Below are 17575 nucleotides of genomic sequence, written 5' to 3' on the forward strand. Positions count from 1 at the left end.
CTGATGCTCCACCATCGAGTGCCGGTGTAGTTTATCGCAATTAATTAAAAACCTCATCTCAAGAGCTCTAAGCCACAGCGGGGAAGAAGTTTCCATGCCTGCCACAGCCTCATTTGTCGTCCGAGGGGCTCTCTGGCAGCAGGGCGCCGCCGGAGCTTTTGTTGCCTCTGCGGATGCACATGCCACAGTCCAGCTCCACGTCGATATCCCCGAATTTCAGCTGGCAGGACTCGTTGCAGCTACGGGAGGGACAGTGACACTGGTCAGGAATTTGTGGGCAGCGAGAGCCATTGGCTCACCCCAGCACGCTCGGGAAGGCTGCTAAGGACTGGCTGCTCCATGGTGGCACCGAGCCCATCCTTTTTGCCAACAGGTCAAGGGAGGGGATTCTGCCCCTCTGCTCCTCTCTGTGAGACCCCCCTGCAGTGCTGCCTCCAGCGCTGGGGCACCAACAGCAGAAGGACACGGAGCTGTTGGAGCGGGGCCAGAGGAGGCCCCGGAGATGCTGGGAGGGCTGGAGCCCCTCTGCTGGGAGGACAGGCTGAGAGAGCTGGGGGGGTTCAGCCTGGAGAAGAGAAGGCTCCGGGGAGACCTTCCGGCCCCTTCCAGGCCCTAAAGGGGCTCCAGGAAAGCTGGGGAGGGACTCTGGGTCAGGGAGGGGAGCCACGGGACGAGGGGGAAGGGTTTTAAAGTGAAGGAGGGGAGATTTAGATGGGATATTGGGAAGAAATTGTTTGCTGTGAGGGTGGTGAGACCCTGGCCCAGGTTGCCCAGAGAAGCTGTGGCTGCCCCATCCCTGGAGGGGTTCAAGGCCAGGTTGGATGGGGCTTGGAGAGACCTGGGCTGGTGGGAGGTGTCCCTGCCCAGGGCAGGGGGTGGCACTGGATGATCTTTAAGGTCCCTTCCAGTCCAAACCATTCTGTGATTCTGTGAGTCCAGCCAAGCCATGGACCAGTCCATGCTTGGACACCCATTTCTTTTATCCCATGGTATGCTGGTGGCTGGATTTCCCAGGGTAGCACTGGGTCTAGGTATTGCTCTTGGCCATCCCAGCTTGTGCACGGTGCTGGGACAACCCCCCCCGGGACCCCTCTCCCCAACGTACCAGCGAGATGCAGCAGAGTTCGCTGCCAAGACGGCGAGAGCGCCCGCGTAGTGCCAGCAGAAGCACATGGTGAGGAACACGAAGTTGCTGCGGTCGGTCTGATCCCAGCCCGGTCCTCCCCACGGAGGGAACAGCACAAACCCAATCTGGTCGCAGACAGAAGAGACGTTAGGCACCAGCACGTGTCAGGCTTTCGCACACCCCTCCTCTCTTTTTCTCCTGATTTCAGCCCCGCTGCTGCAGCCAGCTATGGACTAGAGGCACAATGATCCCAAGTAACACCTGGACCGCTGCCCTCAGCATCCCCAAACATGCCTGTATCCCCCAACTGACACAGGGGTGGCATTTCAGGAGGAGAGGGATGCTCTGCAGATGAGCCTTCGGGCTCACAGCGCAGCCCAGCATCCCCAGAGGAAGCTGACAACCCGAAGGCAACATGGCCTGGCTGTGCATTTCTCCCAAGACTCCAAGCTGGGTGATTAGGAGAGGTTTCCAGATATTTCCAGTTACTTTGAAGAAAAGGAGGAAGAAATTGGACCGAATAAAAAAGAACAAAGCCTCATCATTATGGTTTCCCACCCTTGTGGGGTCTAATTTCCATTTAGCATGCAGGTTTGCCCATGCTGCATACATTACACATGCATATCTCTATGGGAGCAGCTCTGGCACTCTTCCTCCTCTTAGTTACTAAGATATTCCAACCAGCTTACAAGTGTAACCCCAAGAGACGTGCCGTAAAGGGCAGAGCCGCCCCCCTCCTCCTGCTTTCCTGGCTGCGAAGCCCACTGCTGGGAGGAGAGGGCTGGATAGGCACTGACCTGCCAAAGCCAAGAGCCCTGGAGAAGGAAGGAGCTGGTCCTGAAGGTCTCCAGGATGATGTGGTCTCGGAGGAACACCTCGAGGAGGGTGCAGAGGGCTCCAGCAAAGATAGCCATGGCCAACAGGGAATGGAGGTGGTGGTCCAGCGCACCGTCGCCGTAGTCAAGGAAACAGAAGAGCAAACCTGCCAAGATTCACACTGCGTTAGAAAAGGATGCTCTGCGATTTGTTGTTTTGATTGATTTTGTTTTTTATAAAAAAAAAAAAAAACACCAAACCATCTGAAAACTGAGACTGTGCTCCAGGTCTTGCTACAATCTGCCTGGTGGGAAGAGTCAGACAGCGAACAGCCTGCTGTCACCACCTTCACTCTGCAAGGACCACGCACCCCCAGCGCCAGGGTCTGCTCCGCCTGCACAATAGCCCCCATAACCGTGGGGATCCCTGGCCAGGGCCGTAGGGCTGTCAGGAGGAGCACAGCGATGGGGACCTTCAACTTCAGAGCTTTGTGTCAGGGTTTGCCCTTCTGTGCATCCAACCAAGGTGGGGGGACGAGACCCTTTTGCGACTCCAGAGAGAGCCAGCTGCTTGTCACCAGGAGAAGCACACATCCCTAGGACTTCGTGCATCTGCTGGGGCATCCAGCCATGGATGGATTCATATTTGGAATAGGGAGGGGGTGCCATCGCATATCTGCACAGTCTCCAGCTCCGGTTGCTTGCACAGCATCTCGCCATCCTCAACACAGCCCAGGGATTTGGGTCTGTGGCACACGGGTGACCCTCCCAGCGCTTCCCCTATCCCATATTCTCCCAGGCATCGCGCGTGATTCACCTTCGATGAACAGAGCCACGGACAGCGAGAGCCGATCTAAGCCAAGCGGCAGCTTGAGCCAGGAGTGCGAGATGTCCACGATGCCGGAGAGAAGGAAGAAGAGGTACATGGTGGTGTAGTGCCAGTGGGTGAGGTCAGTCCAGCTGTGCGTCTTGGGGCTGTACAGCTGCAGGTGGGGACCGGCGGGAATAAACTGCTCGACCAATATCCCTGGGCAGAGCGAGTAAAGGACAAGCTTGCAGGAAACCTTTCTTTGCAGTGGTGGAGTCGTAGTGCCCAGAGGAACGTCAGCGAGGTCCCATCACAGAGCGTGCCACCAGTGTGTTCCTAAGCCCTCCCACACCAACCGCAGCCATTTTCCACTACAAACAGCCCCCGTCTCATGGGAGAGAGCGGCTGCACTGCCAGTAGACATTGGGGCAGAGACTCATCATCATCTCTTACCTGCCAGAGCAAAGAAAGCTTTGACTGCCCCTTCAAAGACTTCCACGCGCTGGACCCCATAGCTTGGCTGGCTCTCGGCGTTGGCTTTCCGCCTGAGATACTTCAGGGGGTATCGCACAGACCACCAGAGACCAAAAATGAAGAAGAAGGTGCCCCGGAGGGCGCTGCCGAGGAAACTCGTCATCGGGCTCGCTTGCTGGACCTGCAAGGACAAGCAGTGCTTGGGGACCAATTCAAACTATCCCCAAGAGAGATATTGGGCTGCTCACTTGCTCAGTGACCTCGGGGAGCTGCATCCCGACACAGCGGGTGTGCACGGCTCTGCCATCAGCTGCCAACAAGCAGTACCAGAGATGCGATATCACCTTGGAGAAGCTGTCACCGTGTGCTGATGTACATATGTGTATACATACATATATGTATGTGGTTGCACGCACGCAATCATCAGGACTCCATCGTGCCAGGGAGAAACGCATCCGTGCCCAAGAAAATGTTAGCAGCGACATGCTATTAGAAGAGGAATCATAACAAAGATTTTGCTAATAAAAAGCAACACGACAATTATTTCCTTGGAACATAAACTCCCTTCAAACTAGACAATTACCAGGGCGTGAATCCAGTCAGCGTGTTCAGCAGCTCCAGCCAGCCAAGGCTTTGCTGGGCCCTACCGGCTGCGCAACAGGAGGCGGCGGCAACCCATGAACCATCACCATTTCCACAAGGAGTCTCATGCATATTCCACACAACCTTCGTGTTGCACACAAGCGGTGATTTGACACGAGAGAAAGAGATTTCATGTCCTGTAGGAAGATCTCGAAGACTAAAGGCATGAAAATTGCCTTCATGCTAAGCCAGACCAAGGCCACTAAGTACCAGCAAGGATGGAGAGAAGCAAACGTTCGGGAGCGCAACTGACTACCATGGACAAAGTCATATCCTGCAAAGTATTTAAGCCTATACACAAATTGTTGGAAAAAAAACCCAAAGCAGCAGGTACAGAAGGGAAAAAATAATGATCTAAACGTTTATAGCGGCGAGCTTTTGATGTTACCTTGGGATGGTCTTGTTTCCTCCAGCAAGACCTCTCTCCGTGCTCTCTGTCTGCATCTACCACCTAAGGAGGTCTCACTCTTTCCCTCCTCAAGGGCTTTATGGCCCTTTTCTACAGCTCAGATTTGCATGGGAGAAGGCATTACTCATCCTGAAGCTACCACACCGACTTGCCCTTGCATCACAAATCACATCCTCGCTGTGATTATAAATACCAAAGCAAATCGCAGAGGCTGGAGGAACAACTCCAGCACGTTCTTCGAGTCCTCCCACACTAGAAAGTAATTAGGCACTGCAAAATAAGGGTAGGATGTGGCGTGGCAAGTGCCTTAGGTGAGGGAGAGCTCTGCAAGATGTCCCCGGTCAGGTTTTGGCTGCAGAGACGGAGTTAGTTGAACAAGGCTCAGCCCCCTTGCGTGGGCAAGTGTGGGCTTTGGGTTTGGAGACTATCGTCATCCATTGCATCTCCAGGACGCAAGGGCAATCTGGAGAAGGCTCAGAGCTGTTTACACTGCGTTAAGGTTTCCTTTCAGGAGGGACGCAGTGTAACAGCCTTTCAGGTAGCTGAGAAACGCCCCATCCCAGGAGCTGGTGTGGGGAACGGTGACGGCTTTCTGCTCGCTTTTGGATGCCTACCTTAGGGTGAGATGCCTCGTGCCCCACGTCTTTCCCCATTATAGCCTGGACACCCAGTCCAGGGCACGCATCTTCCCTGCACAGACATCCACGTGCTGAAGCAACTAAGAACAAACGCTATTAAAGCGCATTTAAGCAGCACGCAATGGCACGATACATAACCAAATTTCACCATTGTCCTACAGGGGCTGTGGCTACAAGGGCAACAGCCTGAAGCTGGAGTCAGGAGCGTACCCTGATCAAGATACATAGCAGGAGTGTTAATTTTGACATGCTTAATTGCAGGAGAGCAGAGACATCCCCGTGCCCAGGCATCAGGAATGGCAACAGACACATGCCGCCTGCAACTCCAGAGGTTGCTCCAAGCCACAACAGCATCCAGCTTTAACACGGGGATTTATCACCCCACATCCACCAGGCATTCCCTCTTCACCTTAGGGACCAGCAGCCCCCAAACCGCTGATTCAGAGCTGTCCCTGGGATCTCCTACCCCAACCAGCTGAGTAGCCTTCTCTTCTAGAAGAAGAGTGACTCGTCTTCTTCGTTTTGGTGCTGGGGACCCTTTTGCTTTGCAACCTCTCAGCAGCCCGATCCAGCAAGGCTTTTGCTAATTGTTATGAGTCCCCTTTGCTCCCCACCCCTCAGACACAGCTCTTCAGCAGCCACCACATACCCTGCGGCATCTCTCACTTAGTCAAGACGTCCCAAACCCACCCTTCTGTCGAGCAGAAGCTTGGATGTAGCCCACTGAAAAAAAAAAAAAGAAAAAAAACAACCAAAACCACCAACTAAACGGCCTCCTTTTAGAAAATGGCCACTATTTTGCAGAGAAACTAGACATGTTTCCAAAGCAACAGGCCACTTGCACAGCTCAGGTATTCGAGGCGCAGCAAAACAACCCCCCCACACACATCCACGTGGCCCCTCGACCACCCCACCGAGCCCAAAACCCCATACCTCTCACCCGCTGGCTTCCCCCGGCACTGGAGTCCACGCTCCCATAAAAGCTGATTAAGCTCCGAGTGAGCCGCAGCCGGGGAAGGGAGCACCGGTTGAGGAGCGGCACCCGGGTTATTTATTTTTCCTGCGAGCTAGTTTGTCTGTCAGAGGACTTGAAATACGGCTGCAGTCAGAAGTTATTACCTGAGCTGCCCTTCTCCCTCCACAGCTTCCAGGCTGCGATGCTTTTGGTTAATAGCCATACGGGAGCTGCCTGCTCTCCTTACGGTGCCTCGCACCGGCTGCTTGCTGCCTCCCCAGGATCCCCTTGGAAAAGGACGGTGTTTCTCCCCAGTTTCCAGGCTCTCCCCCCAGAGACATCGCAGCTCCAGGCCCGTCACCATTGATGGTTTCGTCTCCATGTAGGGACTTGTTCCCGCTGGCGCAGGAGGATCGATGCTACCGGGAGGATGCTGTCCGTGTGGACACATGGGGATCCCCTACAAGCACCCATGGGTGCAACCATCAGCCTGGTGGGGAGAGTGGCACCCCAGGACAGCCAGCCTGAACGTACCTCACCACGGTCTTCTTGCTGTGGATCCTCCTCCATCCTTGCTACCCAGTCACATCTCTCTTGTGCCAACAGCCCTCACCCAACAGAGGAGGCACAACCTCCCTCCGATGCCAATCCTCTGCCACGAAGAACCTCCAAAACCTGATAACCCCCCCAAAACAAGACCTAAAGCCACAGATTGCCAGTAGACTGCCTCCATCAGCACCACTTCCACCACCCTCATTGGTGGCCATCATCACACCAAACCTTTGCCTTGCAGAGATGGAGTCTCCCCACGTCCCTTCTCCCCAGGCTCATGCAGCCACATCCATCCCATGCCCAGCTGCTCACCAAGGTGTTGCTCTCTATGGGCAGGAGAGTTTACCTGCGACTCCTGCCTGTCCTTCTCCCTCTCCAGATGTGGCAGCAAGGAGTGGTTATTACTCAGAAGAGGCAGATAAAGGGAGAAGCCACCACGGGGAGGTGGCCCTCAGACAGGATGTTTAGGGCCGAACATCCTGCGGGCCAGTTCAAGGCATGCTGAGTCAACTGGCTTTCACAACCTGGGACACCTCGTGTCTGCTATTAAGAAAGAAAAAAAAAAAAAAACAACCCACAAAGTAAAAAAAAAAAAGCCTCCTGGAGTTTGCCACAAAAATCAGGATGAGCGGCCTATCCCCGTTCCCATGGCAACCACGTCTATTCAGTTATTATGTTGGGGTTTTTGGATGACTGGGGAAGGAGCCAAGAAGAGACAAGGCTGCAGCATGGCCCAACATAGCCAGCCTCTGCTGGCAGGGCTCTGAAATTTCTAAACTGGGCTGACAGGTACGTGGTAGCCCTTTTAGGGGAGGTCTGGCCTTATAAAAGGTGCTTGTGGACAGGAGATTTTGGGCGAGGAGCTTGCAAACCAGAGCGAAGCCAGCCCACGGCAGCCAAGCGGAGGCGGATGGTGGCCCTTCTCTCCCCCAAAAAGATGGGCTGGCAGGACACAGCAGCCGGTTCCCACTCCTTTTCAGCGATGCGATACTCAGCGCTGCCCAACGCCAAGCGCCCACAGACACAAAGCCACTCCTGACCTGCTGCCCATCACACCGCCGATGGCTGCACGCCCAGCCTTAGCACCTCACCGGCTGCAAAGATGAGCAACATAAGCGCCCCAAGGCAAATAAATACCATGGGCCACCCCGGCGTCCCCACCTCCCTCCGAAGCACTGAGTTGACGGTGCAAAAACATCCTCAGGAGCACTGCCCAAGCTGCTGATGACCACCCGAGGACCGCTGACAACCACTCCGTGCATTCCCAGCGCGGTCTTCCCCCAGCCTGCAACCACACGCACATAACTCCTCGTGCCGCCAAAAACGCCCCAAGCGTGGCTGCAGGACAAGCCCTGCCCTGCCAAGAGCCACACACGTGAGCCAGCGCCCCGGGGAAGCCCCAAGGCTGGAAGAGCGTGGAAGCAAACCAGCCTGCACAACCCACCCCAGGGTGATGAGTTGTCCTCCAGCACAGCCGTAAAAGCCACCAAGCCGTAGCCAGGAGCTCTTTTATCCCCATTATCTCCGTACCAGCAGTAGCAAGTAGGAGGAAGGAAGGAGAACAAGCAGCCGGCCGTGCTGCTGCGTGCACCCATCGCTGCTCACCTCCGAGACACCTTGCAGAGGGCTGAGCACACACGCAAAAGGGTTCTGTAACATCAGGGAAGCCCACAAGCAGCAGAGGGCCTTCCACAAACGCAGGCAGCTTCACACAAGCTTCAGGAGCTTGCTACCAAGCACAGAGAGAAACGCAACCCACCCCCCCCCCCCCATAGGATCTCTTCCTTACGGACCTACCCCTAAAAACACTGCAGCAAATACCTTTCTTGCTGGAAAAAAAGAGCAGCAGCGCCGTCAGGGACCTCTTCGCTGCTCGGTTTTCCTTTCGGCAGCCACCCAACTCAACAAACCGTTACCCCAAAGGGCAGCTTAGCACAAAGCTGCTTCCCAAAGCAAGACAAGCCAAGTCCTTCGAGAACATGGGGAGAAGGCAGGCTGGGGGGGCAGCCGCTGGAGGGAGAGGAGACAGAACGAGCCCCAGCTGAAGCCCATCTGCTCACAGGCTGAAGGTGCCTTTTTCCATGGGGCTTAAAGGGCCGCAAAGAATAAAGCACAATGAGAAAAGTTTCTAGGAAAAGGACAACTCCTATTAAAGTACCTGCCAGGCAGAGAGTGGGAAAAGTTGTAGGTGCATGAAATGGGTGAGGAAAGGGGGTTTCTAGCCTTTTAAACCAGCCCCACGGTAAAAATGAGGGTGAAACTGTGACAAGTGGTTGGGATCCCGATGAGGGGATACCAGGAGAAAGGACGGTCACGTCCCCCAGAAAAATCACAGAGCGGGTCACTCGCACACCACGCGTGCTAAAATCACCGCAGGCATGAACGGGTGCAACTCCACCATGGTTCCTTAACTGCAAACCTCTGAGGCACGGAGGAGCGTTACGGGATTGTACCAGCAGATGCCAGCCCTCCTCTTCCTCCCAGGGAGGCAGATCCGTGCCCCACCCCCTCCAGCCTCTCAAGCTAAACCCTGAGCTGAATTTTGTTTATTTATTTTTTTATTTTCTTCTTTTCCTCTCAGATGTAACTGCAACATCCCCTCCCTGAAGGTTCCTCATCAGCCCCGGTGCTAATGAAAAAATGCGATAATGTTTGCCTGCTTCCTGGGGGTGGTGGGAGGCACAATCTAATTAAAGGTTTGCCAGCAGCTCGAGCGCTGCAGATGGATGGTTGTTCGGGAAGTGCAAAGTATTATTATTATTACTATTATTATGACGAATGCTAACACCGGCTTTCATAAACAGGCAACAGAGGAGGTGAAGCAGGTGGTGCAAGCATAGGCAGGGCTTGTTCTGCTGCCTACACCATCATTTCAGCCTTACATAAACGTGGCCCCGAAGGGTGGCAGCGGTAGATCCTATCTCTGCCCGAGGAATGAGCGGCTCGTGGACGGGCTCTTGACGAAGGGCTTGTCTCTCGAGCTGGAGGAAGAGCCGGCTGCCAACGTATCCGGCTGGTTTTAGGGGGTGTTGGCTGGGTTCCTCCGCAAGAGGAGGTGAGACACCGGAGTTGGGATGCTCAGCAGCTCCTTCCTGCGGCGGATGGACAGTGTCACTGATGTCAGTGACATCCCTCATTTCGGCAGCCCCCGCGCCTTGAGCGACACCGTCCAACAACATCAGGCTGCGGTCACGCAAGACAAAACCCACCCCTGAGACACCACCTCGGGCAGCCCTTTAAAGGCCAGCTGCGGTTATGGCTACAGATATACCCCAGCTGCCAGCGCGTCCAGTACAAAGACACTAGCTGATAATTCAATTTATAAGGTGAAAAACATAATCAGAGCATGGTTCGGTTTAGAAGGGACCTTAAAGACCATCTCGTTCCAACCCCCTGCCCTGGGCAGGGACACCTCCCACTAGACCAGGCTGCTCAAAGTCTCATCCAGCCTGGCCTCAAACCCCTCCAGGGATGGGCCAGCCACAACCTCCCTGAACCCAGGCCCACTGGTTGGTATTAAGGTTGTGATAAAAGCAATACTCGATTTAGGACTGCCCTGGTATACCTATCACATAAGAAATAAATATGAGTATGGCTTGTGATTGCACCTCTCTGTATAACAAACCATCTCTGGACCAACTGCTGCGCACCGTGCAACCCTCATGCCTTTGTTTGGGTACCGAGGCTATTTACAAACGCGGTTTTTAAGCCAAACCAAAAATCCTTAATTCTCACCCAGAAACGTACACCACCTGTATTTTCTTACTTAATCACAGGCTGTATCTCGCCTCCTTCGCTGACCTTCATACCTCGGGAAAGAATGTGCTCCCGAGTTGGAAAACAAATTAGCGAGCGCTATATTGACAGTCCTGGGATGTTTGTAGGAGCGGGGAGTTAATGAGGCAGACAGAAACTATTCCAGACACCGGGTGCTACAGAGGAGAAAAGCGTTTTGTGGCCACACGGTGACAAGGGACAAAGAAAACCTCGGGGCGAAAGGAGGCGGCGACTTGGTTGAGAGCAGCAAAGGGAGCCGAGGAGGATTAAATCAACCCTCTCCTGCCTTCAGAAGCAAGGAGGGCTTTTAAAAACCGAGGTCAGCTTTAATCTGCATGCCCGGGGATGGGAATAACCTCCGACTTTTGGGGCCAGCAAGGAGGGGGGTGGCTGCAAGGTGACCGCCACCTCAGCCAGCCTGGAGTAGGGTCCTCCATGTCCACCACCAGCTTTGCCACTCGGTGCTGCCCTCACGTGGCTGCTTATGGGGAATAGGGATGTTTGGTGTGTTTTCTAAAAAAGAAAATAATCCTGAATAGACCAGAAATCATTCAGAGCGCCAACGAAGCTCGGTTTCGGTCCTGCAGCGCTGCAGGTAAATCAGTTTGTCAGCTTGAAAATAGGGTTTTCTCTGTGCGTTTGGAGGTGGCAGCCTCTTCGCCCAGTTGTGTCTCATCGTAGCGGAGAGGGGAATTTCTGCAGTTGAGAAAAAAAACCCAGCTTGGCAGAAAAAAAAAAAAAAAATCTGCAAAACGCTCATCGCGTTCAGCGGTTACAATTTATGAGACTTAATTGCGCGGCGTTTTATCAGATGGATTTACAGAGATATATTGCTCCGCTGCCTCATTTGCTTCGCGCCGAGCCTGGTTGCGCCTTCTGATACCCAGCCCTGCAGAATAAAGCGGCTCAGTGGTGGAAATACAGGAAAGCTGGCATTCCAGGAAAGCTAGTTAATCTTTACGATGCTGTTAATAAGCAATAAAATCCAGGCTGTAGCCCCCTCAGTCTGCAACAAGCTCTTTGCGCCAGGGGAAGGGGTGTTAAAAGACGAGATTTGCCTTCCCTGGGGGGGAGCACACGGTCGCAAACGCTGGGAACCTGCCCGTTTCTCTTCGGGCATGAACGTGAGCACAAAAATCAGCTGCCATCCACCCCCCTCCCTGTCACCCAGCGGCGAGAAGACTCCGGAGCTGAGCATCCTTCCAGCCCCGGGGTTTGAGACGTGACCGGTTGCAATTCAGCTTGTACCAGTATTTATATATATATATATATATTTTTTTTTTTTTTTAATCCTGACACTCACACCTAGCACATTTTCCTCCTATCTAGAAGACATTTCCAGACACTTTTCCCAAGAAATTAGCTGGCACAGGCAGGCTAAAAACAACACGTGTGCCTGTTTCATCTCACTTCCCAAGCTGCAGGGTTTATTTTCAGTGGAAAACCGGGACGTTTTATGAATCCCTGCTGCTTAGCCGTGTATCTTACAGCCCTTCAGGCTTTACAGGTCTGAGGGATGGATTTGTCTAAGCTATTATTACGCACTCTATAATTTATCAGACTTAAATTTAAGGATATCAGCTCAGTGAGGATTTTTATTTCACATTTATTCACTCTTTCAGCCTTTAAGTGAACAGGAAAACTATTAACAAAACCTCTCTTTAGTTCAAGGCTTAGGTAATAAAATCTGTATTGTGCAAAATTAAGCCATGATGTTGCAAATTTGACATAATCTCGCATTTAACACTCTTTTACTCTTCCTCATTGGGATGATGCCGTGGTCCGGAGGTGCATGACCCCAGCCTGGAGGTTTCCCTGACTTCAATCACGGCAGGTCAAAGCCTCCAGGTGCTTGGAAAAGTCAACCGGACAAAGGATGCTGTCCATCACTATGGAAACGCCCCTGGGAACCCATCGGACTAAGCGATTTCATCCTCTTGAATTTCTGCACTTAATTTTGTTGCTAAAAATCACTGCAAACAGGGCTCGTTTCAGAGACAGCGATATTCGGGTGCGGACGGAGGGCAGCTACCACCCGTGAGCTCAACGTGCTTCCCAGCAGCAGAGCGGTGGCATCTCTCTTTGCTCTTCCAAAACATAAATATTTCATTAGATTTTAATTTATTTTTTTTCTTCTAGAAGACGGATTCTTTGGGCGTTTGGAGAAGGAGATCGCACCCTCTTCACTCTTCATCAGATCCATTCAAGAAGGCGGCTTGGGAGCTCGTGTCACACTTTTGCTCCCGGACTCCGAGATTGATGTAGGGCTCTCCGCTGCCTCTCCTGCACCTCTGGATGCACCTGGAACACACGAGCGATAAATCGCCGTTAGCAAAACCCCCAAACTAGTGCCCCTCACCAGGCTGCTCAGGGGAGCAAAGCGCATTTATAATGAATGCACAGAGGGGGAGAAACTATTCTAGGCGTCCTAAAGACCTGTAGATCCTGGCTCATGTTGCCCAGAGAAGCTGCGGCTGCCCCATCCCTGGAGGGGTTCAAGGCCAGGTTGGACGGGGCTTGGAGCAACCTGGGCTGGTGGGAGGTGTCCCTGCCCAGGGCAGGGGGTGGCACTGGATGGTCTTTAAGGTCCCTTCCAGCCCAAACCATTCTATGATTCTAAAATGCTGTTTGGGGGGGACTAGGGTTTTTTTGTTCTGTATAAAGTCTATTTGCTCGCATAGACTATAACTTCTGTGACCCGCGTCACAACAAACCAGCATCCCTCAGAGAGTCATAGACTCATACCATCATCTAGGTTGGAAGTGACCTTTAAGATCATCAGGTCCAACCACCCACCCTACACTGCCAAGTCCACCACTAAACCGTGTCCCTCAGCACCACGTCTACCCGTCTTTTAAGTACCTCCAGGGATGGCGATTCCACCCCTTCCCTGGGCAGCCTGTTCCGTTGTTTGACAACCCTTTCGGTGAAGAAATTTTTCCTAATAGCCAATCTAAACTTCCCCACAGCCTAGAGGCTCGTAAGCTGTAGGAGCACCCCTGAAAGTGGGATAACGTCCCCTTCCCATCCCCTTGGAAAAGCCATGCCTGTGGCTGGCAATGTCTTAGCCACCAGACAGTGATGTTGTACCTCTAATAACTCGGTGACTGTCGACTGCTTCGAAATCCTTGCAAAGGAGGGGACGAAGTGTCAGGAGGTCCTGGTAATGCTTTGTTTTCTCTATCAAATTACAGTTTGACTTCCAGCACCCGGTGCAGACAAAAAAAAGCGGCACGATTTCCAGGAGCAGCTCTGGGGGCTCGATTATTTGACTTCTCCACGTTTAATGCTCTCACTGACACTATTTTGCATTCTGTGCAGTCGACAAATAAAGCGCACACTTGTTGCCGTGCCCTAAAACTTGCAGCAGTCAGGGGCTGCTTATTCAGCGGTGACTTTGTGCTCCAGGAGTACATCTGCATCTCACCCCAGCCATCCCCATCCCTCTCTGCCCACCCCACTCCTGCCCAAGTTCATGCCCCAGCTGTACCAGTAAGCGAGAGTGTAGTTTATAGCCAGGACGGCCACGGCGGCTGCCCAGTGCCAGAAGAAGCACATGGTGAGGAACATGATGTTGCTGTGGTCCTCCTCATTCCACACTGGACCTCCCCACGGCCGGAACAGCACGACCCCGATCTGGGTGGAACAAGAAATTTATTACCTCAGGGGAAAAAAAATAATGAATGTATCGCAGGCCTCCAGCACCCTTCTGTCCATCTTGGTTATCACCATGATCCATACGGTGACCAAGGGACTTGAGCCCTGACCAGGAACATGTTTTTTTCTGAGACAGCGCTGGGCTCGTTGAAGTCCAGCCTTGCAATGAGAGGCCACACAAAGCAAGTCGTCACCCACGGTCTCTCTTTTTCTGTACAATATCCGGACACAATTGTCCCCCTGCACTGCAGACTCCTAGCCATCCTTTAAAAACTCCAAATTTCGTGTTTTGCGAGCTCAGCACGGTTTTTAATCTCTGAATTTGGGTTCGTGCAGCAGCCCTGGGGCTGAGAAAGAGGAGGGGAACTCGCATTTCTTTTCGGCAGTGGGTACCTCCAGCTGATTCCTTTGCTTCTCCACCTGCTACCAAAGCGAGCAGCTGGCCGTATTTTTATTCAGCCATTTTATTGCTAGGTGGGGTTTGCATCTTTCCACTAAACCAGAGGGAGTGCTGCAGGGTGCATTAGACACATTAAGCAATTAGTACGTGGTCGTTAGACACTGTAGAATGCTGCTCGCTCACTGCGAGCGCTCGCTTTTGCTTTTTCCCCCCCAGAGGAGCAACAAGCCAAGACAAACAGCTATTTCAGCAGGAGCAGTCATCAGAGATGACCTGTGATAAGTAAATTTTCATTCTGGGTTATGATCTATTTATGAAGCGAGCCTGGCAAAATTATCCTTCAGAGACGCGCGATTGATACGTGATGTACGGCTGCTTCTCCTCTTTTACCATTGCTCTCCTACCTCGGGCCTCTGCTCCGCAAGAGAAGGCAGAACTGACCTGCCAGAACCACGTTCCCTGGACGATGGTGACGCCAGCTCTGAACATCTCTAGGACAATGTTGTCGCGGAGGAAGACCTCCAGCATGACGCTGCAGGCCCCTGAAAAGACGGCGATGAGCAGCAGGGAGTGGATATGCTGATCCAGCATGGGGCGATGAAGGATGTGGTAATAAAAGAGACAACCTGCCAAAATACATACAATGCTTAGAGTAGCATTAACAGCATCAACCATGACCACAGAGCCCTGGTAGAGTAAATCACCTGCCTGGGTGGTGAATTGAGACAGGTCGTCATGAAAACAAGGGACTCCACATAGAATTATAGAATCATAGAATGATTTGGGTTGGAAGGGACCTTAAAGACCATCCAGTTCCCCCCGCCTGCCCTGGGCAGGGACACCTCCCACCAGCCCAGGTTGCTCCAAGCCCCGTCCAACCTGGCCTTGAACCCCTCCAGGGATGGGGCAGCCACAGCTTCTCTGGGCAACCTGGGCCAGGGGCCCACCACCCTCAGAGTGAAAAATTTCTTCTGAATATCTGATCTAAATCTACCCCTTTCCGGTTTAAAGCCATCGCCCCTCATTCTATCACTACATGCCCTTGTCAAAAGTCCCTCTCCAGCTTTCTTGTAGGCCCCTTTCAGATACCGGAAGGCTGCTGTAAGGTCTCCCCGGAGCCTTCTCTCCATATCTCCTAGCATCTCACCCTCCTGGAGGGATGAGGTGCCCAACCTTGGGGCAGGAGGATCTGAGCAAGATGGGGACCAAAGGCAGAGGACAACAGAAGGGTGGTTTTTTTCCCACATTGGTGCTGTCACCTCTTCAGATCACCCTCCCCTCCTAGCCAGGCTCCTGCTGTGTCCCGCTTTTCTGTCACTAAACCTCACCATTTTCTTAGGAGCTGGAAATGATAGATTTCCTTTTCTTACATGCCAGACTGTGCCTGTTGAGCCGCCCCTGCTGCTGCTTCAAAAACCTCAGGAATCGGGGAAGGGAAAATAACAAGACATATGCCTTCATTAAGGGGTTTTCTATATAAGCAAGACCTTCATTTCCTATTGTCTTTTCCCTGTGTGATCCAAGAGGGGTCTGAAATCCTGGCTGGTGACTTGCAAGACAGCCTGAAGACAAAATGACATTCGTGATGTGCTCAAGCTGGAATAAGTCACTCGAATTTGCCACGTGCAACGCAAGCAGATGAGGATGACGATGCCTGCAGTGCAATTAATGGCTCTCAGGGGAGAACGTGGGGCACGCAAACAGCTCTGTAGATTTAAGGTAAATGCAGTGTCCACCAGCCATTTATCATAACGAGGAAACTCAGCCTGCTGCTTTCTACCGCTGTCACCCCAGAAATCCCAAACCAGGGGAAGGCAGGACCTATCGATGCCTGTATTTCCCATCTTGCTACGGACTGCCCTTGGATAATATATCACCTACAACGTGTCCTATCTTCGGGGGCGTTCAGAGCAATATCTCAGTCTGGCAAATGTTGGTCCCTCTCTGACTCACCCTCCCAACATTCCTCCCCGAATTAAGCGCCACCTTCTACCGACCTTCGACGAACACAGCCACGGAGAGCATGAGGCGGTCCAGACCCCGCGGCACCACCTGGGAGACGTAGGTGAAGACGTCCACCACCCCGGAGAGGCCGTAGAAGAGGTACATGGTGGTGTGCTGCCAGTTCATTAGCTTCACCCAGTCATGGTTCTCCCCACTGTAGAGGTACATGTGTGGACCGTCCGGGACAAACTGCTCTGCCAGCATCCCTGCACGGACACGCAAGATCACGCCGTTTCTGGTGGTTTATATGCAACGACGGTTGATGCTACTCATTGCTGAAGCAAGAGCTGATGGTTTTGGGTTAGGGAGAAAGGACTGGATATAAAAAAACCTCTATCAATGGTAGCTCAGCTTTGGGAAGGGCTATGAGACTTGGTCTTTTCACATCAAACTCTATTAGAGATCAAGACAAGGTGAACATCAAGGATGCATCCTTCCATGCCTGGGACGGTTTCTCTGGAGTAAGGGCTCCAGTGCAGTCATCGCTACAGGCTGGGAAGTTACCGGCGTATCTACTAAAATATAACCCTTACCTATTAGAGCGAAGACGATTTTGACTCCCCCTTCGATAGCATCCACACGTTGGAAGCAATAAGTCCTGTGGGATTTCTTATTTGCTTTCTGGCTGAGGTACTGCAGCGGGTATTTCACAGACCACCAGAGCCCAAAGAGCAGGAAGAAACTGCCTGGAAGCGCGTGACCCTTGAAGTTCGCCATCCTGACAGCGTCCTCTGACTACAAGGCAAAGAAAAACAATGCCATTATACAATTTACACCAGTTATTTGACACAATGCTGGAAAAAAAAAAAAAAGGTATTTCCCTTTCAGGGAGGACTGGACAAGGCTTGACCAGGCACGTGGGAATAGGAAGGAGCACTGGGAAACCCCCCAAGGGTGAGAGGTGGGACGTCTCTGACATCCTGGCCCCATGATTAGGAAATATCCGAAAAAGCCACAGCCCAGACTAGTTTAGCAGAGGCCCCATATCTGCTGCAATCTCTGACACATCCCAGCCTGAACTTTGCTTCCCCCTGGGTCCCTCCCAGCAGTAGCTCCTGCTTTTCCTACCCTTCTGCAGGGACGAGCGAGAGCATCCACTGCACACCAGGGCAGGTGAGCTTTTCGGGACCAGGCAGGAGAGAAAACACACAGGGAAACCAGTAAGGTCTAGGGGTAAACAGCAGTGGGTTTCTTTAGCTCCTTGAGCAGGCACAGAAGCGATGTGCTATGCCCCAAAATTTTTGAAATTCCCAGAATTTTTTCAGTCCATGGAGGGGAAAAAAAACCAACCTCAACCCACGCCACATCTATTTCGCAA

General features: G+C 52.7%; 2 protein-coding genes across 2 annotated transcripts; both read right to left on the bottom strand.

Annotated features, from left to right (window-relative positions):
* Positions 1-109: 109 nt before the first annotated feature.
* On the bottom strand, positions 110-3398 carry LOC128918641 (transmembrane protein 45B-like). The gene is made up of 5 exons (XM_054223091.1): positions 3203-3398; positions 2759-2968; positions 1924-2108; positions 1106-1251; positions 110-239 (listed from the first exon to the last, which is right to left on the bottom strand). Exons 1-5 carry the CDS (start codon positions 3384-3386, stop codon positions 110-112), a joined length of 855 nt encoding a protein of 284 aa, XP_054079066.1. The 5' UTR covers positions 3387-3398.
* An 8393-nt stretch (positions 3399-11791) lies between these two features.
* Positions 11792-16986, bottom strand: LOC128918634 (transmembrane protein 45B-like). The gene is made up of 5 exons (XM_054223082.1): positions 16791-16986; positions 16251-16463; positions 14695-14879; positions 13687-13832; positions 11792-12497 (listed from the first exon to the last, which is right to left on the bottom strand). Exons 1-5 carry the CDS (start codon positions 16972-16974, stop codon positions 12380-12382), a joined length of 846 nt encoding a protein of 281 aa, XP_054079057.1. The 5' UTR covers positions 16975-16986; the 3' UTR covers positions 11792-12379.
* Positions 16987-17575: the final 589 nt, after the last annotated feature.

This window comes from Rissa tridactyla, chromosome 17 (assembly GCF_028500815.1).
Source record: "Rissa tridactyla isolate bRisTri1 chromosome 17, bRisTri1.patW.cur.20221130, whole genome shotgun sequence".
NCBI classification, from domain to species: domain Eukaryota; kingdom Metazoa; phylum Chordata; class Aves; order Charadriiformes; family Laridae; genus Rissa; species Rissa tridactyla.

Excerpts from the sequence above, each read along its gene's own strand:
- LOC128918641 (XM_054223091.1), bottom strand. The coding sequence starts at position 3,386 with ATGACGAGTTTCCTCGGCAGCGCCCTCCGGGGCACCTTCTTCTTCATT. Across the intron at positions 2,969-3,202 it reads AGCTTTCTTTGCTCTGGCAG|GGATATTGGTCGAGCAGTTT; the intron begins GTAAGAGATGAT and ends CGCTCTGCCCAG. Across the intron at positions 1,252-1,923 it reads AGGGCTCTTGGCTTTGGCAG|ATTGGGTTTGTGCTGTTCCC; the intron begins GTCAGTGCCTAT and ends GTCTGCGACCAG.
- LOC128918634 (XM_054223082.1), bottom strand. The coding sequence starts at position 16,974 with ATGGCGAACTTCAAGGGTCACGCGCTTCCAGGCAGTTTCTTCCTGCTC. Across the intron at positions 14,880-16,250 it reads CGTGGCTGTGTTCGTCGAAG|GTTGTCTCTTTTATTACCAC; the intron begins GTCGGTAGAAGG and ends GTATTTTGGCAG. Across the intron at positions 13,833-14,694 it reads AGGGAACGTGGTTCTGGCAG|ATCGGGGTCGTGCTGTTCCG; the intron begins GTCAGTTCTGCC and ends TGTTCCACCCAG.